This window comes from Hippoglossus stenolepis, chromosome 11, assembly GCF_022539355.2.
Source record: "Hippoglossus stenolepis isolate QCI-W04-F060 chromosome 11, HSTE1.2, whole genome shotgun sequence".
NCBI classification, from domain to species: domain Eukaryota; kingdom Metazoa; phylum Chordata; class Actinopteri; order Pleuronectiformes; family Pleuronectidae; genus Hippoglossus; species Hippoglossus stenolepis.
The window spans coordinates 2715393-2738392 of record NC_061493.1 but is presented as its reverse complement, the minus strand read 5'-3'; the positions used below and the strand labels follow the sequence as shown (position 1 = coordinate 2738392).

Genomic DNA, 23000 nt, shown 5'->3' with positions numbered 1-23000 from the left:
TGCTAAGTGCTCCCTAGCTACTGTGCCTTTCTGTTTGAGCCTTCTCTAGGCAGCAGGTAAGATCTCTTTCAAGTAAACAGAGAGGCACTTTTACCTGTCTTGGGGTCAACAGAAAAGTAGGGTTGTCCCTCCAGGATGCTATAAACTATCTTGGCGCTGTTCCCGTAGGTGGGGTCGTCTGCGTCCAAGGCTTTCACCTGAAAGATGGATGTTCCTGCACATAGAAGGAACAAATAGGAACGATTAGATGTTGATTGGTACTGACCACAAAATAATAGGTTTTGATCATGACAAATCACTGGCATACATAAATAATGTAGGTGTAGGGTGACTTCTTTACCTAATATTACAGACTATAGTATATTTCAACCAGGGTCTCAATCTCATATGTGTGGCCACCTTGATCTGCAGATCATATTAAAGTGTTTCAAATGTCTTTATCTGTCCAAGTTCATAAGGGTTTAAACCGACACTTGTGTTCGGCACATCCCAAAATGTGTGACCATGCAGACTGTCCACAACACGATAGTACCAACTACTCATGCAAGGCAAAAGGACCTCCATTTCTTACACTGTTTTTTTACGTGCTCCACATCCTTTGTCTGTTCTTGCCAAGCCGCGGCACACGTTCAGCCAAATACAACAAAGAAGCTCATCATCATGTTAAGTAGTTTGCATGTGTCTGAAATGTTGGCGTACACACACCACTGATGAAGCACATGCTGGTCTACAACTCTGCTTGCCTCCATGCTGTAATATGATTAAGGCTAAATGATGCCATCACTGGAGACCAACCCCAGGTTAACTTAATGAACCTTGCAGCAATGTTCCGATGTACTCCCGGACCCTGTGACATCCTTGTTATTGGTACAACAGAACACCACACCCAAACATTTAAACTTTTATACAAAGCATAAATTTTACATGAACTATTTTCACTGCTTGTCAAAACTTAAGTAAACACAGTAGCAGCCCCTTAAATGAGCCAGTGTAGTTAACTGCATATAGCCCCAGAGCTGCACTACCAATTTAACATGAGTATATGCTGGAGTAGTAAGATGGACCCAGAGAAGATTTATTCACATTATTTTCTTCTAACGGCATTTAAAAAAACCCAAAGTGCAACGGCTGGTTATGCAGTGGAACATTAGAAGGAGTCTACAGATGAGGAGCTATATCAAATTGAAAATGTCGCTGGTGGTGTTTCTGTGTTCTCCACAGCCGACTGAGAAGAAAAGAAAAATATTGCTGCAGAGAGAGAGAGGCAACAGTTGATGACAGACATTTCAACATGTCCACAGTGAGAGTGATTCTAACTGCAAATACAACAAATGGCTGAGATATGTGCTTAAGACTGTTACACCACCCAAAACCATCTGGAAGAAAAGGACAGATGGCCACTCTGAACCCAATGGTCAGCTCTCTGTGAGATTGTTAGTTTACCTCTGATGAATAGATGTTGGCTGGCAGCCCAGTCGAAATTTGTTATTTTAGATATAATTATTAAGGAAAACCCCCCAAAATAATGAGAGCTTTGGTGTAGTTAATGTTGAGGGGAGCAGGTGGTGATGACTTGCCAAGAGATTCAGCCATAGTTGTGTAAAGAAAAGAGGTTGTGCTCCCCGAGCAAAAACTATTTTTCAGAGCACAGTGACTCGCCATAAGAAAGTTTTGAGAGGGTCCAGCCTTAGTGTTTAACATGCGACTTCAATTGAAGCAAAGATATAGAAGTGAAGTAGAATAATTAACATTGGCATTGGTTTCCACTGCCGAAGACAGTGAATGAATGAACTTCAATAGCAAAAACATACAGCACCATATAACTGCAGAAACGCGCTGTTAACTTGTGGTTGCACAGCGTTTATCTGTGGTTAATCTCTCATCTTTGACAGGTACTGACAGTGGTGTGCAAAGAGCTCACATACCTACAACAGCCGAGTTTAATTTAGGCCTGTTATCAGGACCAGGGCGTATAGGAAACCATTGGTATGCAGCCCCTTCATGCCATTGCACATCAAAATGCTTCAGTATATACGTCATCATATGCCAAATCATTGTCCTCCTCCACCCCTACACTCCGCTCAGAAGGTGTCCTGAGCACAGGTTTGCTCTCCATCCCCAACACCAAACTGCAAAACGTTTGGAGAGAGAGCCTTCTGTGCCACAATCCCCACCCTCTGGAACTCTCCCCACCGAAATCTGCAACGCTACATCTCTGGACAGTTTTAAAAAACTCCTCAAACACCACCTGTTCACTATGAGGCCTTTGCCCTCAGTTAATGATCCACCCTGCCATTAGTGCTGTTTATTTATATCCTGTTTTGTGCTAAGTATTTTATTTTATTTTCTCTTTTGTCCCCACGGACACATTTAAAGAGTCCTTGGCTTTCTTGAAAGGCGCTATATAAATTCAAGCTATTATTATTGTTCTCTTACAAGCCATGTCAAAGAAATGTACCAATACCATTAACTGAATAACATCTGTGGTCAAAAAATGTCAAGTTGACCTTCAATCTTTCGTCTTGTGTACTCCAGCAATTCCTGGAGAGGACACCAAAGGGGACCACAGAATGTACTGTGTATAAATATATATTTTTATATGTATATATAATAATGTACTTACATATTTGTTTTAGGTATGTTAATCTTAAAGGGGTAGTTCACCGAAAAATGAAAATTCACTCATTATCTACTCACCACTATGCAGATGGAGGGGTGGGTGAAGTGGAGTTTCAGGGGTAAACAGTGTTTTTACTTAATTCAGTAATTCTTAATTAAAGTAGCTTGTGATCAATTTTTCAAATGTGATACAGAAAATAAAACACAAAATGCCTCCATACTGCTTGTATACTGCATCCATGTGTCCGGATGCCCCAACATTCAAATTCGAGCTAAAACGGTGTCATTTACACAGTGTTTTTAGCCTAATTGTCCTCTGATATCCTCCTCGCCCGAAGGCAGGCGAGGGCCGTGTGTTAGCATCGCTAGGTCCGCTTGCATTGCTACCTCTGGTTGCAGACTTTTAGGCTAAAAACATGGTGTAAATGACGCTGTTTTGAGTCGAATTTGAATGTCGGGGCTTGAGGACACTTGGATGACACCACACGAGCAGTATGGAGGCATGTTATGTTTTTTTTCTGTTGTTTTATTACATCTGAAGAAGAGGTCTCCTCGGCTGTTTACCTTCGAAACTCCTTAAGTGTTTTCTGGACTCAAACACTTCATCCACCCCTCCATCGGCATAGTGGTGAGTGGATAATAATTACATTTTTCAGTGAACAATCCCTTTACATATTTATAGAAATAGTATTTTCATCGAGAAAAGTTCAGAGATTTTTGTATGAAAACCTTCATTTATAATGGAACCAAGCATTCTGTGAAAAATACACATATCTGACATTTTTAACAAAGAGAACGGCCCAAAAATCGGTTGAAAATTCATAGTTATGAACATTTGCTGCACAAACCAAGGTGGCCAAGGTTAGATTCAAGATTCAATTGTGAGGTAAAACAGACAATATGCCATCTGATTAAATATAAAAGTGTTTTATTCTATTTAGTGATATCAAGTAACATGTCTGACACATTCTTTGCTTTTAGTTAACTGTTGTAAAGCTGCGACTTTCAGGAAATCAGTCAACACTGAGATGACGTGACTCTAAGTGAGAGAGAAAAAGAGAGAGAGAGAAAGAGAGAGAGAGAGAGAGAAACAGTGTGTATGTGTGTGACACGGAGAGGTGGAGCAGTGCCCAGTGGACTAAACTACTGTGAGGCAAGGAGAGGGTATAAGAATGCATTATTTTGCATTCATAATTAGTGAACATGCGTTAAGTAAATATTGTATCACTATTTAACATTATCATTGCTTATGTTTGCAATGATATTGAGGCGGACAACTCTCTGGATGGGGGGTCCGGACGGCCCTGTCCCCCCCCTGGAAATCTGCCCCTGTGTGTACTTCACGAATATCTGTATGATCTCTACTTAAAATAAGATGATAGCTTTTATCAAATTGGCTGTGATTTTAAGAGCAACTCTGGTCCTTGTACCCATTTTCTAGCTCAGAAAACAAACCTCCCAAACACATTAGATCACAAGCATGCCTGAACACTAAACATAATGTTGCTGTCACTACTGATGCACTAGCATCTGATTAAAATCTGAAATGAAAACTCAAGCCACAATCTATTTTCTTTAACGGTATGAAAATATCTTGTTTCTATGTAAATGTGACATACTGAACTTCCCCCTGAATGCGAAGTACAAGCTGCAGTGAAATGCAGTGTGTGCTGTCAGCAGTGCTCTTGTAAAGAGCCACAGCCCATTAGCCTGACCATGTAGCAGCAGACAGGTGAAGCCAAAGCTTTTATCCATCTCATTCATCATGGCAAACCTGCTGTGCATAAAATGTTAAGTTCATTTAAAATTAGGGTTCCTGAGGTGTTTACAATTTTTCACTACCCAATATGTTTTTGTCACCAACAATTTTCCTATTACCTCCACCAAGTAGGTTATGCTTTGGTTGGTTTGGTTATTTGTTTGTCAGCAGGATAACACAAAAACTACAAAACATATTTTCATGAAACTTAGTGGTAGAAAGGGACATTCGTCCGCAGATCCAGGCCTGCGGCTGCGGCCACATCATGGATTATGATGGTGGATCGCGTATCAGAGATCGTGATCGTAATGGTGGATCCAGTATGGCGGATTCTGTATCGTGCTGGCTGATCGTGATAATAATGGCGGATCCTGTATCGTGTTGACATCTGATAATGGTGGTGGACCACGATCGAGGTGGCAGCTGATGGTGGATCCTGATGGCGGCAGTGGACAATGACTGTGGACTATAGTGGCATCCGATCTTGATGGTGGATCATGATCGTGGTGGCAGCTGACCATAGACTATGATTACAGCAGGACTGCTTGATATATAATATGTCTCCTCAGATACTCGACCATTACTGACAATAATCCATCAATTCATGACCTTCAGTTATGCTTCAAAATGTTTACCCTTATCAATGCTGCAAATACCTTTATCTTTCTGATGTTCTCCTTTACACTTGACATCTATTGCACTTCTGTCCGTCCTGGGAGAGGGATCCTCACATGTGGCTCTCTCTGAGGTTTCTACCTTCTTTTTACCCTGTTGAAGGTTTTTTTTTTAAAGTTTTTCCTTCCTCTTGTTGAGGGTTAAGGGCAGAGGATGTCACACCCTGTTAAAGCCCTATGAGACAAACTGTGATTTGTGAATATGGGCTATACCAATACAATTTGTTTGATTGATTGATTGATTGACATGGGCCAAGAAAGAACCCATTCAATTTTGGCTCTAACCTAGACAAGGGTCAACTCCAGTTTTTTTTTTACTTCGAGCTCCACTTTGATGAACATGGTAAGATATTTATCATTTCACTGGGGTTGGGAATTCATTGTTTTTGGGAGGGATGGCCCACTGGGATGCTGTTACATTCCTGTTAGAGTCCCCCTTCACTTCCATAAGTGTTTTGGTCTATTTGGTGTTATCTTCAATGCACAGTGTTATATAATTCTTTGTGCAACATCAATAAGGTGGAGGTCGTCGTGGTTGGAGCTGTGTGTTATCATGGGCAAATTAACAGACAACTTTTTTTGGTTTTGAATGAGCTAAAAACGATTTCACATTCTTGTTCTCATGGCCAATATTTTACCCTTTTTTTTTCTTCAAAGGCTGAATTTGGTGCTTCATGCTTTCTTTCAATCAATTTACATTCATGTCTGGACCAATCATTGTATACTTACATCAATCAAACTTTTTCTTGTGGTGGGAGAGAACTTACTCTGAAGTAGGAGCTAAAACAATGTTCTTAGAACTGCGATCAGTCCCTGTGCTTGCAACTGTTAAAAGGTTCCTCTGGTCCAAAAACACCAATTGATTTATTCTGTCTCACCGAAACTGGGTTGTGTCATGATGAATGTGTCCAGAAGGCGTTGCAGCCATTTTAAATTCAAGCTTATTAATCAAGCTATTAATAAACCTAACATCAATCATCTCTTTCTAAAGCTTGCTCTTAATCTGCTATTAACCATGTTTGTTGTTCTGTTCTGTATCAAGGTCCTGGACCACTCCACACACACGGTTTAGTCCATAGCATAGATACAAGTCAAAAAACCAGGGAGAAACCAGGTAAACACATTCAGAGGGGGGCAGGCAGTAATCCCAAATCCAGTTTTTCACACATGCAACATTGTACAGAATCATGCACATTATGCACACAGACAAAAACTTAATAGCCCATGTGTTTGTGACTTCTAGGGTGAATTGTTGCAATTAATTATCATCAGGCCTCCCTAGCAAGTCCCCAAAGACTCTACAGTGGATATAAAATGCCGCAGCACAAGTACTGACGAGAACTAGGAAGAGAGATCTAATTCCTCTCATATGAGCCTCCCTGTACTGGCTCCCTTTAAAATCCAGAATAGAATTTTAAATCATTCTCCTCACCTTCAAGGCCCTTAATGGTCTGGCACTAAAGAGCTCAGGAGAGACCTGAAGCGTCCCTTCGTAATGCCGCAGTGGGCCTAGACTGCTGGGGGTCTTCTCATGATGCCCTAAGCTCCTCTCTCCTTCTCTCCCTCTCCATCTGTACACATTCACATCCCATTAATGCATGTTACTAACGCTGCATCTTTTTACTCTTGTAGTTTTGTGCTGTCCCGTCTCCTGTCACTTTCTGCCAGTTTCTGCAGGTACTTCTGCCTTCAGAGTGGAGGTTACCTCTGTGACTACAGGCCACCTGTTTAACACCGACTACTACAAGTATTATTATTAGTCTTAATATTAGACCTACAACTATTGTGATTATTATCATTATATATTATTATCCATCTCAAAATGGAAATTGGAGGGTGTTGTTCTATCGATGAATGCCCATATGATTTGGGGCTCAATAAAATAAATTGACTTGGCTTGACAAAGACAGGAACTGAAGGTAGAGACTGAAATGAGTAAAATGTTGCAACGAGTTCAGCTGGTCGTCATGCTCTGTTAGCTGTCTCTTTTTACAAAGTCATGTTGCTTGATTTATGATGGGGATTAGTGGGGGGGGCTTTCTACTAATCTCCATAGCAGGGGAAGTGCTGTGAATAATTCTTAAATCAAAAAATCAGGTGAGATGTTTTGTGTCCCTGAACACACACATGATGAAAATCGCTAAACAAGAAAAATGTGGTCCAATTTCAATAATGCTCCAAACACTAAAAAGCCACCCAGTAGCAGCCTGGAGCAATTCTGTTTTCATTTCCTCCAATCATTTGTTTTTACATTTGTTTTTGTAAAGTAATTTAAGTTCCTCTTATGTCAGAAGTAAAAACATGAGTATATTCTCATGTGTTGATGTGTTTTTTTGCTGGCATATTAGAGAAACATTTCTTGATTCAAATAAACATATATAAACCCACTTATACAGGTACTTCAATAAATAGCTTTTTCAGTTTTCATTACCAAAATAAATATCTAAAAATATACTGTGCAACAAACATCAGCATAAAACAGCTGCTATCCAACTGAGGCTGATATCCAACATGTCCAAGATCAAAAGTTGCTGAACAAAATACAGTGAAAACCACATATGGATACAGTGATCAACTGTTTATATGGATCGAAAAGCTTGGGACAGAATCGTTCCTATACAAATGCTGTTTAAGTAATCTGGTTATGGTGATCAGGTAATACGCTTACAGGTTTCATTTGGTGTCTTTTCATACATGTTTGAACAGTAAAAATGTGTGTGTGTTGCGCAGTGTTACCTTTAACTCGAGTTCCGGGACTATCACACAGAAGCTACACAATTTGTTTATCGTACTAAACCGCTTATAGTGATCATGTTGGTCCGGGACCAACATGATCACAATAAGCGGCTTCCACTGTAGTTACTGTTTTAACTCTGTGACTTGGTGGTGGCCTCATATTTACGCAGCTGATACAGTGGTACATATTCGTTCAGCTTAGAGTAGGGACAGAACAGTTCAGTGTCATGTTTCAGCTTTTCAGCAAATCCGATGTAAGAAACCTAGACACGTTTTCTGAAGAGGGGCAACTATAGGCTTCTGATGTGTCAGTATCAAGTTATGGCAAACTTGTGTTTGGGATTGTTTTGAAACTAAACAATTATGTTTGTTCTCTGTAAAGGCAGAAGAAAAGATTATTTTCTATTTCTCACAATGACTTGCAAGTTGTACTGCAGAGCTTAAAGCAACATTTAATTACCTAAATAATGCTACTTATTTTTGCAGTGTAGATTTTTTTCAGGTAAACAGCTCTCATGGCCTTTAGACATGATAATTAGTCATACCATAAAAAGTACTGATTACATTAATAATGACAATTCTAAATTAGGTTAGTCATTTTCAGCACTGATACTGTTCATTATTCATTACACTTGTTTGTCCTGACTAAGTCAGAGTCTGTGTAAGGGACCTGTCTTACCAACGTCAGACATCTCGGGCACAGTGGCTGAGAACGGTCCATCGGGGAATCTTGGAGCATTGTCATTGACATCCTGGACCTTGATGATGAACTCTGACTCTGCCTCCAGTGAGCGGTTTGTCTGCCGATCGATGGCCCTTGCATGTAGGACATACTGGGACTTCCTCTCGCGGTCCAGGCTCTTGGCAGCCTGGATGTCACCCGTTGTTTCATCAATGATAAAGACGGACCCGGCCCCCTCACCGGACAAGATGTATCGCACAGAGCCATCGCCCTTGTCAGAGTTGGAGTGGAGCTGGAGATGTAAGGAGAAAATGAGTGAGGGAGGGGGAGCGGCAAAGTGTGTGACAAGTATGTAATACAGAGTAATAGCCAAGTGTCAGGATGAGTGGTCAGTTAATGGTGAGGAGCAGGCAACGAGAGGCACGACCATCCAATCAGGGAAGGAGAAGCCGCAGCGCTGGAGGATTGGAGTGTGACAGGCTGTACAAAAGGTTCAGTATCTGAAACAAGTTACTGTCTCAGTAAATGGAAAAAAAGAAGAGTGTGACAGAACGCATTCTACAACATGCAGTCCATCCTGAGCCGAATGAGCAAATTAAGGATGAACAGACAGAGTCAGATAAGTATCAGAGAAAGTGAAAAACCCTGATAAATAGTATTTCAGTATGATCGCAGCTCTACTGTTGAGTGTGGCAGCAGACTTTGAAGCTATATACTCAGTGCTTGATGAAATGTAACACTACCTTAATGGCATAATCTTATCTTAAATTATCCATGATACTACAGCTGCTGATTAACATGCCCCGTTAATACTGGAATCCAGACGTTTTCTTCTACCATGTGGGGACTGTTTGCTGCTGCACTTCCTCACTCGGTACATTGATCATATGTTACTAAGGACAAAACAGGCTGAGAAGAGAAACAAATGAAACAACCTTGTCATTCTATACGTGGCTGAGAGGTCTGAGAATCAAAAACTCCTACAAATTCGTAGTAGTTTTGTCGCTGACAAACAGACTGAGCTCGTCCACCTCCTCCCATGTATTTTTGGCTCAGGAAGTTGAGCGGTAAGAAAAAGGTTCGGCGGCTTCATCCCAGTCTCCCCATTCCGCATGCCGAAGTACCCTTGGGCAAGATACTAGTAAGACCCAAACTGCCCCTGATGGCTGGGCCAACAGTGTCTGAGTGATGTGTAATAGAGAAAGTGCTGCACATAGATGCCTTGTATGAATGTGTGTGTGTATGGGTGAAAAAAAACAAATTGTAAAAAACTGTACTGTAAAGCGCTTTGAGTGGTGACTAGGAAAGCGCTATATATTCATATAGCGCTGTATTCACAAACCATTTATTTACATTCCAGTCTGGTATCCTACTTACAAAGTGATACAAGCAAAACAAACAATATACAAAACTGACAAAGTGTACACATAACAATATATACCGAGCAAACTATATAAACATAAGGAACAGTTTATCATAAAGAGACATCATTTTGTGAAGGTTAGGCGAAAGAAATTCGTTTTTTAAAGTTTTTGGAAGGAATCCACAAACTCTGCCGAGCTGAGTGCGGAGGGCAAACTGTTCCAGAGGGATGGAGCTCTAACAGCGAAGGCACAGTCGGATCTGAGGGGTCTGGAGGTTGAGTATAGCTGTAGGAGATGTACGAAGGCGCGGAATTCTGTTTTGCATAATTGAATTGTGCATAGAAACTTAATTTTAAAAAGACAGGGTTGCAGTGAAACAAACTGTGAAACTACATCATGTATATTTGTCAGATTGTTTTTGTGTGTTACTGACTAATGGCTCCGGATCTGTTGTCTGCAATAAGATCCTGTGTGAGCATTTCCATATCGCATGCACTTAATAGCTGGATGGCCTAGTTTATCAGTACAGGCTGCCTTCCAAGTCTGTCACACATGATTTTACAAAAATGAGTTTTTTCTTTTGTGCCAATTACTGAGCTTAAGATTTGGCCTCAAAAAAGACTTTGTGGTCAACTGTTGGTGGTAAATGTGAGCTGTTTACATTTATGATAACACTTTAGAAATAAAATTGGGATATCAGATTTTAAACAAACTTTCCAGAAAAACTTACAAGCCATTCACTTTTAATTGCAGCAAGTTTTCAACCAGGGTTTAAGATAAAAGGCGTTGGCTTTACTCACTCAGTCCAAATGGTCAAACACAAGGAGTCAGTACTCAAACTCAGCAACCAAAACTGGCAAGAGGCGAGCAAACACCCAGAAAGTCCGGAAACACAAGCAAGGATCATAGACAGGGAAGCTACACAAGGACAAACACTGGAAAACAAAGGAAACACGCAAATCAGGCAGAACAGAAGATGGAAAGGCGTTTTAAAGGGGTTTCCTGGCTGGGAAGTGCAGGGACAGGAAACTAATCAAGTGACGGTGTGTGATGGTAAATTGACAGGTAAGTAGGAACTTCGACGACAGGAAATGTTATATTAATGCAAAATTAAACAGGAAGTGGATTTTGCAAAAAAGTGATTCTTATGGTCCAGCAGAACGACCCTGGTTTAAAAATTGACTCTTTTTTGCTTTAAAGGATCTGATAATCACAACATTATCTTGTAATTACTCCTTATCTTTAATTGCCATACAGTTATGACTGCAATGAAAAGGAAGGTGTAACTGCTGCGGACAAAATGTCAACGCAGACATTTTCCCCTACAGACTCTTCCTACGTACACACACAGACACACACACTTTTATATATCAACAATTGATCAATGGAGCCGACTGTAATGTAAAGTGTGCGACGCATAGTGCTGAGCCCACAAAGTTATCATTCCCTCTGTACTGTAGCCTCGTTCGGCTCATTATTTCAGTTTCCTGTTCCTCAAACCCTGCGTCCATCAGCCTTGATGAGTGGAGCATTCAGCAGTTGAGGAGACCAAAGCGGAGCTAAAAATACAGTGAATGTATGAATGACCCTCTCCAAGTGGACTCAGAAATGACTAAATAAATGCTGATGTAGCTCTGTGTCTCCTGGATGTGTAAACATGAAACTGTGATAACCCGTTAACCAACAACAAGCCCATTGTTCACTAATACCTCCCTTATAAGTTGGTTTACGTGAAACCAATGCTCATGATGTTTCCCACAATATGGGAGTGCAGGCATAAACCTACAAGCCTTTTCAGGTTAGCCTCCAAACTTTTATCTTATTTGAGGCTCTTGTGTTAAAACCACCTCCGATGTCTATGAATTTCTTTGTCCAAGCAATATATTCTGATCTCCCACCTTGTTGTACTCTGTAGATTTATAACTTTTGATATTGGGCATAAGTAACAATTGCTTGACTTGACCTGATGATTATCAACTGTAGATTAATCTCAGTTGCGGGTGAATGTAAAAACACTTCATTACTTTAGTAGCATAAAGGTTAGGAGATGTTTTTCAAATTTCAGGAAAGGTTTTTACGAAGAAGACGGGCTTTTACCTTCAGAAAACAAAGTGGATTCAAGGAGCTGAGGGGCTTATCTGCGAGTCCAAACTATTTCATGTCGAAGCCTGAATTTATGAACAGCACTACATTCACCCCACAATTCTACATCATTGGTATACTCTTCAAAATGCCTGATCCTTAAAAAAGCCTTTAAGACCTCCAGTACCTATGGTAATGTTCAAAAGAGGAAGGAACACAGGGGACAGAGCTGTCAGAGCATGTCAACCTTGTAAAGTCTCTCAAACTGAACTCATGACCAAACTTCCTCAAGGCAACTCTCAGTGTGGAGTGTTTGTGAGACTTTCCATTCCCTTAAAGAGCGTATTACAGAAAATAGAGGCTCCATTAAGAGGACTCATATAACTCCTGTTGAAAGCTTTTGCAATGAAATACAAGATCACATTTCATTTTTCAGAGCCATGCGGGTGATTACATGTAGAGGCAATGTTGGTATTCCCAGGAACATAAGAGTTCAGCATTTTGAATTATTTATATCGAATTTTTTTTCCCAGGAGGCGTTTATAATGATTTTTCAATAAATGAGTTTTTCAAGTTGTTCAATTCAGAAGGCTGTGGTGTATGTGGCAAATATATATCTATACCTCACAGATCAGGTTACTCACACCTCTCAAAAATGTTCACACTTCAATTTCACTCCAAAATCACTCAGTGTTTCAAGGTGCACATCCACTTTTCCAGTGTGGAGAGTTGCAAAGGTGGAGAATTTAATTTAGGCACTAAGGAGCATGATGCATATACTAACAACCCGCATGCCTCCTCGCATTCTGCTTTCCAAAACATTATTGGAGAAAACACAGATTCAAAGGAGGCAAATCTGACAACGTCTGCACCATAAAGTGAAATAGAAACAGACGACACAGCACGATGGGCTGCAGAGAGAGCAGAACAGAAATGCGCTGGCTGAACAGCTCGAACGGCAGTGTAAAGAGAGACAAAGGAAATCCATCTCCCTGGCACAAAATAAAACATTTAAAATAAAAAGAGGAGACAGAAGAAGACAAAGACAAGAGGGGAGGAGGATAAAAATACAGCAGCATGAAACAACAGTGTTTCTAAGCAGCAGCTGGTGAGGAAAGTGCAACGACTGACATTTTGAGGCTAAAATATTTCCCCCTTGTGCATGTCTCTCCACAGTTTGAAGAACAAAGGCTCAAGAGGGTGTGAAATATGAATCAAAAAGCTTGTGGGCGGGCGGGAAGTGATGGTTATTAATTTAAACAGGTTAATTCCCTTCTGTTGGGATTTACAGGACATGCTACACTAAGCTCCATCACTAACAGTGTGAGCTGAGACATGATAAGGTGGTTTCACTCTGATTAGATATACTTTATCCAGTTTATATAACAGTATAACATCAGTGCATCACTGTCAATAATAGATTAAACTGTGTAATGGGGCCTTTATGTGTGGTGGTTCAGTTTGTGTGGATTTTCTCAGCAAGTACTATCCTCAAAACTTGACTTCCTCGGGCAAAGTGCTGTGGCTGAACCCAGATCCTTCAAAGTTGTGCTGAGTCAATTGCAGGGGAATGATATGGAAAATGGAAAGAGAGATCGGTATAGGGAAGTGTTGTGTCTAGCTGTTCTAATCAATTAGTTGAAGGAGTCTATATGAGATTTATATTTAAACCACCGTCAGTATAGGTCTCCTTCTATATGATTATTTAACTGTGGTAACCACAAAGACACAAGATGCTCTCAAAACATGACATTTCCTAATTGTTGTAAGCTCATTTAAGAGGCAGCATGGAGAATGACTTGGAAAAGGGGAAGATATTTTTGCAGGCTCTAAAAACGTTGAGGAATACTCTGCAAATGGTTTGTAATCGGTCTTTTCCCCTCGCGCCATCATCAGCTCAGTGCCATGTGTCTAATATGATGGTTTGTGACCAAATAACCAACGACATTCCCAGCAGCATCAATTGTGCATCGTGCTAATTAGCAAATGTTCCCATGCTAGGGCACTGAACTAATGCTGTGTTCCGGACTCTTAACAGCAATAAAATGGTCCAAGTCAAGATGACAAAACAACATGTAAACTTGATTTGGTGGAGCGTTGTAAGCAATACTGACTAATAGACATCTTTTCACAGGGACTCTATGGATTGATATAGGACTTGACATATTTCTAAATTAGAAACTGTGCAAGAAATTGCCCACCTTCCTCTTGGCATTTTAGCACATTGGACACAAGCAGAATTATTCAAAACTGCTACTCTTTTAAGTTATAAGGCAGTTTGAATATTTTCTGTTTTCTTTTGCAGAAGGACCTTGACAGGAATTGCAAGACATATCTTTTAGGTTGTGTTTTTTTTCTCACAGAAATAAATGTTAGAGGCATAAACCAGATTTTAAGTTTGAGAAGAGTCCCCTGCAGTGGTTCATGTTGATTTGTAAAAAAAAGCCACTTCCCGAATCCAAAAGTGGAACAGTATGCAGATGCAGCTTTAATGGAATTAATTTATGTCTGGTTTGTATTTCACATGATTTCTACTTTTCTTCAATATACCATTAACAGGTGTGTGTTGTATCCTTTCTGGAAAAATTCAAATGTGGATTGGCCTTACTATTTTTCAGAAGCAAAGAAGTTGGAGTCGATGAAGAATGAAAAATATCATCAGTGATTTCCCGAATCTATCCAGACCTATCTTTCCAAGCACTTCAAAGCCTACAGTGCATGGCTATATAAGGACATGCATATATATACATGACACTGGAACAGCAATCATTTCAAAATGTGAGTAGGATTTAATTATGTTATTTGTCATATTATGCATATTTTGAGTGAACATTACCTTTATAACCTTTGAGTCACAACCAGACGATGCATGGATTTGATCACAGTGACTGAAAGGAGGTTGAGGAGCTAAGTAAGTGAGTTCAGGTGAGGAGACATTTCATTTCATCCCAGAGTATAGTCTGGCCCACACTGCCCATTCTGCTGTCTCCACATTGCTACTGTAAAGCAAGACCTTTCCCTCACAGAAGGTTCTGGAGGTGAGTGTGTAGCAGTTACAGCTGCAGCATGTCCCAGCCTCCTCTGCACTCTTGTTTGGACAGAAAAATGAGGGATCCACACCTGATGTATCAAATGTTACACTTCATTACCACACTGGTCATCCTCTCATATGGTAGGGTTAGCTATTAGCTATTTTTGCTTACTCTTGTTACTATTGTGGTTAGCGTTAGCAAAAAGAATCAGCAAAGAAATCCACTGGAGCAGGGAAACCTGAACGCTCATGTGTACACGGAAATTATTTTTAGCAATGTTAGCAATTAACAATAATTAACTTGGTACATACAATGTTAAGTTTACTAATATGTTATCAATATATAAGGAAATAAGACCAAAGGGCAGGTGGCCTGACTGTTTACTACATGTCCTTCCCTTACTCTCACACCCAGTTTCTTATCTGTCTTTCACTGTCTCTACCTAATAAAGGCAAACATAGCAAAATAAAATATGTACTTGTGCCATGTGAGCAGTACTGGACATATGAGCAAATGTCTGTTTAAAAAATGAAGTAGATGCCACTGTATAGTTGTGTTCAACCCAACATCCTGTCTCAAGTGGATGCTGAGAAACCAGTCCATTTGTTACCTGCAGACTATAACTCATCATGATGTCCAAATAAGTCTGTAAAAAGCAACCAGTTGGGAACTGTTGGGTTTTCCCTGTACCATTGTAAGGTCTCAACCTTACTATGTTAAGTGCCTCATGACAATGTGTGTTGTGACTAGGTGATGTACATAAAATATTGAATTCAATGTAAAATACTGTTTGTTTGCCACTGAGTCGCTGACCTAGCTGAATAGCTGTCAGGTGAGTGGTGTAGGCAGGCATTCAACGAAAGAATGAGCGGAGTGCAGGTGGCTTAAGTACACTGCCATTATTAAACAGGTATGAGAATGAGTGTGAGTTGCAGTGACAAGTCAATGTGGAACTGGGCGGCATTATGACAATATTTTCCTGCCACGTTTACCGATCCCTGAAACTATGCATTTTTATTCGACTGCTACAGCACCAAAGCAGACTAAACGAGAGTGATAAAGATCATTTTTTGCCTGAGAGGGGAAGGAACTCAGCTTGGGGATCCCAGTGCTTAGAAGGTTGCAACACTAATTGGATGCACTGTTGGATCATTGTGGAAACGAGGGAAACTAAATAACAGAAACAAGGATTTTATCTGACATTTCTCAGTGGGGCTACAGTGGGGCTATTGTTAACATTGGTGGAGTAGCCATAATGTACCCCACCCTAGACCACCCTATAGGAATTACAAGTATTTGTAAAAATCTATTTTTACTGGATCACAAAGGAGAAAAGAAACTACATAAACCCTTCATTCCACCATGACCAGAAAATTGATTTTCATGCCACTGATGATAGGATAATACACAAGTAACTGAAAGTGCCAGCTTACTATCAAGAACATGTTTTTCTGCTCTTATCGTGAACATGTATCACAGAGTATAGCTCCTGTCCGTTCCTCTTTACCACCTACGAGATACTATCAGAAGACTGCTGCCGTGTTCCTGAGAGAGAGAGGGAAGGAGAGAGAGAGGAGGTTTTCCCAGATGTGAATATATATCACATTTATGTGAGTATGAAGACTGAATGAATCATAAATGAATGAATCATAAATGAATCACACATCAAACAGATATCAGCCTTCACCAGCTTGTCAGAGAGAGAGAGTGTCAGCCATGTTTAGCTGTGGTGCAGCGCTAACCAAAATATCAGAATCACTCCGGGATCACAGAACCGTGCACACACACAAACACGCACACGCACACACACACGCACACACACACACACACTTGCCTGGCAAGACATTAGGCATACACACTCACTGCAGCACTCCTTAATTCTTGGCAGCAAGTGTATTCCCTGGACAGGGTGCGATTAGTTAACTGATCTCTGCAACACACACTGAGAGAGAGAGAGAGAGAGAGAGAGAGAGAGAGAGAGAGAGAGAGAGAGACTGGTCTCATATGAAGAGTGAATGTGGACAGGGTCCAGGGGAGAGAGCCCATCATGTTGGCTACAGCTCTTATTTTGATGTTTGGGAATGCACACTGTCTCTCTCACAGAGAATTATGGCATCAAGCCAGTGCTGAATTGACAGCCCATACACACACACAGTCATGTTTCATTACATAGACTTACATTCAGCTTCTGGAGATTTACCCTGCACCTTACCGGGCTGCTACTTTCCAAAACCCGAATCCTAACCTTGACCTAAGCCTATACTGTGCCCAAGCCTTACACCAACTCTGCACCTGTATTTACAAAGAAGTAAAAGGTTTTTTTGCAGAAAGGCTCTTGCTGCTTCACCCAGCTATACATATAGGGAAGGAACCCAGTGAATTGAGATCCTCAAGTGAAGCACATAGTTTACTTATAGGCAGAAGAGAGCATGTAAAGGAGGGGTATGGGTTCATATATTAGCATATCTTTCAGACAGTTGCAAACTGATATGATATGATATGCCTTGTGGTTTAGTAACTGCTCCATTTGTATGTCTCTAACTCCACCTGACCTTGGCAGAGAGGCAGGGAATACAATGTTTAGCCACATCCTCTTAACAGCCTTTCTTCAGCTAGTGTGACGGCTAGGAACCTGGGTGTGACACTCGACAGTCAACTCTCCCTTACTGCAACAACACGCTCCTGTAGATACGAGCTGCACAACATCAGGAGAATACGTCTCCTTCTCACTCAGGAGGCGGCGCAGGTTCAAGGAAAGAAATACTTTATCTCTACAAATGTACACATTAAATGTCTCTATACCACTCACATACTGTATGTGAGTGAAATGTGACGTAAGTAGTCACATAAGAGGGGTAAGCTGTGGCCCAGGAGGTACAGCAGGTCAAGTCCACATTCCGCAGTGTCCTTGGGCAAGACACTTGTCATTTGATGTGCCGTCAAAGTGTGAAAGTTGTGTAATAGAACAGCGCTGCACAAAGATGTGGTCTGTGAAAGTGTGTTTGAGTGAAAAAGGCTTTGAGTGGTCACTTAGACTAGAACGCCATAATAGTGCAGTCCATTTACCATGTCACATAAAAGAAGAGAGCCGACATTGTGTAATACAAGGTCCAACAAATAAATCATTATATTTGGCTTAAATGCATTTAAGCTCTCTACTTGGTTGATTCTATACATATTAAAATAATAACATTTACGTTTTGTCAAAACCTGAACATGTTGTGTTGTGGAATGGCAGTGCTACTAGTGGTGACACTTTGTTTAACTCTGTTTCCCATTGCTATTGGGAAGGGGAGCCAGTTTTAAAAGCAGTGAGGTTTTTACCTGACTTTGTAGTTGGTCTACGTTTGAATGATGATTTACCAATGATGGACAAATGAACAGCAAACCCAGAAAATACAAACTGAACAAAAAGCAGACAAAGAGTAAAAACTGCCTTCCAGTTTTCTCAAAACTTTGGCTTCCTGCAAAGCAATCGTTTATAACAGGTAAGCATTTTTTAACTGCAGCCAATCGTGTGTTCACTGCCAGTAGGAGGATGAGGTAAAAGACCTGGATCAGGGAAAATATTGTTATGTTTGCACAAAGATACTGAAGATAATAATTAGGAAGATAGCAAAAGTTTAACTCGGATTAATCAACCAAAAGTGATTTTTTTGTATTTTTTTTAGACTTATGTGATTAAAAACATTTTGGTATCACAAAGAAACAAAATGGGGAGAGAAGATTCAGTCATAAAAACAATAGGAATTAACAATTAAGTTCAGAAAGACTGGACTGGACACCCAACCATCTGTTATTGGATACTGCGCCTCCCTAAATAAAAAAGCTCTTTAGTGATTTTGCAGAACAAAATATCAATTACTAAAATATTGTCACTCGTGGATGAATTTTCTCACTAAATTGCAACAGGTCCTTTCAAATGCTTCTCTTGAAATCGTGTTGATCTTGTTTATGAATGAATAAATTACAGTTTATTCAGGCATTTTAGACGAGGAAAAAACAACAACACTTCAGTTGCACATTTTATGTCTGAAACGATTCAGAATGAAGCATGAACTTATCAAGTCCGACCCCTTCTTTAGATTCTGTCTTCAAAATGTGTTCGACACACACCTCCAAGCTTATTGCTTCAGTCACCATACACCACTCAAAACAATTCAGTCGAATCAAGCAACAAATACAGAAACAAATTGAGCATTCAGAGCCAAAAAAAGAAAAAAGAATGAAGAAAACAACTGGAAAACCTTCACAATCCATGAATCATATGATAGAAGGTATATTAATGTTTTTTGACTTGAAATATTTTATAAAATATTTGATTTTTGTACATGTTTTTATGCTTTAGGAACCGTATTGACATAGTGGATGTGTTAAATGTTGTATTGTATATAGCGCTGTTCTATTACATGTCTTTCACACTCTGACGACACATATGTTTGTTGCCCTGCCAGATATAACATGTCATGCCCTTTGAAAAACTGTAAGACCAACTTTATTCTGTTCAGATTTGCAAAGAAGGACAACTGATCCGAAGATGTTTTAATTATTTAATTTAAAAATGTATCGATTTTTGGAAGTGGGTATTTGACTTACTCTAAGCCATCACATCAGGTAACATCCTCCCCTCCCCCTTAGTAGGCATGTTTGGGGTTCTGCCCACTGCCCATTCACTGCCATCCTACTTTGTTGAACATGTGGCTTTTCTCACATTTTTTGCGAGACGTGTCATTGATGCAGGGAAGGAGCCTTGTCCCCCCCCCCTCCCTTATCCAATAGATAAGGGATGTTTTATACTTTATGGAATTAAGAAAATCAAACAATCCCTCAATGCCTTCAAAGTTAAATTACATTTCAAAAACGAGTCCTTTACCCTATGCCAGTAGCACACAGTGTGCTTTGTATGTTATTGTCTTCAAAGTGTCTTGTATTTTTGTTGTTTCTTTTATTATTATTAATAATAATTAATTGTATTATTATTATTATTTGTGTGTATGGTTGATATTACCCTCTTGTCTTAGTGCCAATTGTACCTCCACCAGCGCTTTTCTCATTTCAAAAAATGGTCTTGTATATCTTATATATGTTTGTACGTATATATGTTTGAGATGTGTTTCTTCTAAATAAATGATATATAAAATAATGTATTCTATATAGCTGCTTTTATTATGTATTGTTATAAAGGTGCAGACAATATCAACACTTTGTCAGCCAATGTTGTTAAAAATGCATATGATGATGATCATTATTTTTATTATTATCATTATTATTAAATTCCATGTTGAAGGCAATGGCACCAACACAACATTTTCAGGTGATGAGATTGGGCAATTTCCAGTGTGAATCAATAGAATCAGAGACGGACAGATTATCATTCATACAGGGTTCACTGAAAAATACATTACATCTGAAACAAGATGGTTTTACTTGACATTTTGCAGATATGTGGTTTTTGGAGGTCTACAATATAATAAATACTTTACCCGACACCATTTGGCTTTGAGTTTATTTCTGAAACAACGACAGTCAACTGTATTTACTATCTGTCTTTTCCAACAGTTGGTTAATATGTATGAAAAGTAATTTCAAGTGCATATCATTGTTTGTACAGATTGTCTGTCATTTAAACAGCTCAGAGCAGAAACTGTTGAAAACAGTGTTTATTTTGATCAATGAAAAACAGCTCTATAATTATCTAATATTAAATGTCACCAGCTGCACAACAATCTACTCCACACTATCTTTTTTAATCAACTGGGTTTTGACCAACAAACCTCGAACTCACATTTGTCAAAACTAAATTCCACTATTGGTATGATCACTTATGGGAGTTTTACGAATTGCCAAAGGGAAGTTGAGAATAGAAAATGTAGGCATTTTATAATGTCATCCTCATGTCACCTCTTCCAGTGCCGAAGCTACGCCAATGAGCTGAAAAATCCACTTACATTCAGAAAGAATTCTACTACTTTCTACCAGTAGAACTCGTTTTTCAGACCAGGTAGTGTTCCACACTTGGATGAAGTCCTGCTTTGGTGTAGAACCAAAGACATTTTTATTGACATTTCGAGTGCAGTTGTGAATGTAAGCACTGACAGCAGAGCAGAGTAAGAACAGCGACAGACACGCAGAAAACACCAACAAGATGGAACATCAAAATGGTTGACATTTCAAATCCACACTGACACTTATGAAGTGGGTGAGAGTGCTGTGGAGAAAGAAAGAGAGCAGGAGGAGAACGCCATGTATTCAGTGCTGGATGTGGCTCTTTTGAATCTTTGACAGCCTAATGGCCAAGGAGAGCTCCCGTCTGATGTCTGCCACAGGGCAACACGTGCACACAGCCATGATTACACCGATGAAAGGGAGGCAGAGCAGTGACGAGAAGACTGCTCGGTTTGCTTGACATACATAAAGCCAAAGAGGTAAATCAGTATGAAAGAGTGGATGGAAGAAGGGATGCTAATTAGACATATGAATGAACAAAAAGTGAACGACAGAGGGATGAATACATGTAGAAAAAGCATGAGTGAATGGTAATTCATACAGTGGCTTCAGTATTCCAAATCTTTAACTCAATATTAGAGTACATATATATCTGCAATCGGAAATGTTCCACCCCCTCACCTCAAAAGACATTCTAGAGATGTGAATTGGGCTAAATGATAGCATGTGACAAAAAGCCTCATTACACAACAGGAAATGTGTAGTGATACATATTTAAGTAATTTTGAAAACATAAATTGACCTAACTTTGATTGTATCTCTTTTTTGCAAATGTGCATGTCCACTATTATTCAACCCCCAGCTGAAGTACTTTGTGGAGCATCCTTTTGCCTTTAAAACTTCTAAAAAGTGCTCACAAGCTTCTTACACCTCTCTATTGGAATCTTTGCACATTTTTTACAAAAGCCCCAAGCTCAGTGATGTTTGACGGCTTCTGCACTGCAACTGCTTTCTTTAAATCCCAGCAAAGATTTTCAATGGGATTTAAATCCAGCGACTGAAAGGCCTCTATTTCCAGGATCTATTTCTCAACCAAGCTTTGGTTGAATTGGAGATGTGGAGGGTGGAGTGCATCTTGGAGTCTGGCCATTAAGTCCTTGTTTATTCAGTGCTTGTCCTGTAGTTACCACCGAAGCACTTGTCCCGGCCTTCATCAGGGCATCCTGTAGGTGTTGTGCAGTGACATAGGGTTTTTTCTTAATTGTCATGATTAAATTGTTAAAAGCTCTCGATGAAATGTTGCTCTGCCACAAGTTTTAAACGTCCTTATGCTCTCAATGGTGTCTCTTTGAATGTTACATTTGTGTGAGTTCTTATACCCCATGCCCTCAAGGTGCAATGAAATAATTTCCTCTGTCAGCTCTTGTGAAAGGTCCTTAGTCTTTACCATGATTGCAACTCACCTTGAACATCTTTGTGGGTGGGCTTTATAGCAAATTAAGGATGGTTATAGAGTTCCCAAATGCTTAATCATGTTTTAACTCAACTTTAGGCCATAAAACTAGCAGAAGGCTTCAAAAACAGCAGAATAATTGTGACATGACTATATCAACAAAATGTCCTGTTACTCATGAATACTACATCTTTCATTTTCTTTGTTCATTTCATGAATCACTCAACCGATTATGAGTCATCCAAAACCAAATCTCGCTCTTTGAAAAAAGTTCAAGTTACAATCACTGGACTGAACATTACCGATTGCAACTGTAATTAATAGTTTAAAAAATGTAATTTTCATCAATCGATCTGCACTCGATCTCAAAGTGAAAACATGTTTTTAGAACAAAGCATGTAGTATTTTGTAGAAGCCCCTCTACCAACACCCACAGCATCCATTCGTCTTGGTTAAATCTCAGCAGGCTTTGCACAGTGCATGTGGGCAGTTTTATCCTCTCATGCTCTGTCAGATCAGATGGGAAGTGTCTGAACTTTAATCTCTAGATCTGTCCACACATGTTCTATGTGGTTATTGTTTTATCAAGGCCACTCAAGGAAAGTCAGAGACTTGCACTGAAGCCACTCCAGCATTGTCTTGGCTGTTTGCTC

At 39.8% G+C, this 23000-nt stretch overlaps 1 protein-coding gene across 1 annotated transcript in view; it reads right to left on the bottom strand.

Annotated features, from left to right (window-relative positions):
* Positions 1-23000, bottom strand: part of LOC118117164 (cadherin-18) — a 147978-nt gene that overhangs the window by 77914 nt on the left and 47064 nt on the right. Inside the window, exons 3-4 of the mRNA XM_035169184.2 lie at positions 8468-8762; positions 95-214 (exon numbers count right to left, since the gene is read on the bottom strand). Of these exons, the coding sequence (XP_035025075.2) occupies positions 95-214; positions 8468-8762 (415 nt within the window). The remainder of the gene's footprint in view (positions 1-94; positions 215-8467; positions 8763-23000) is intronic.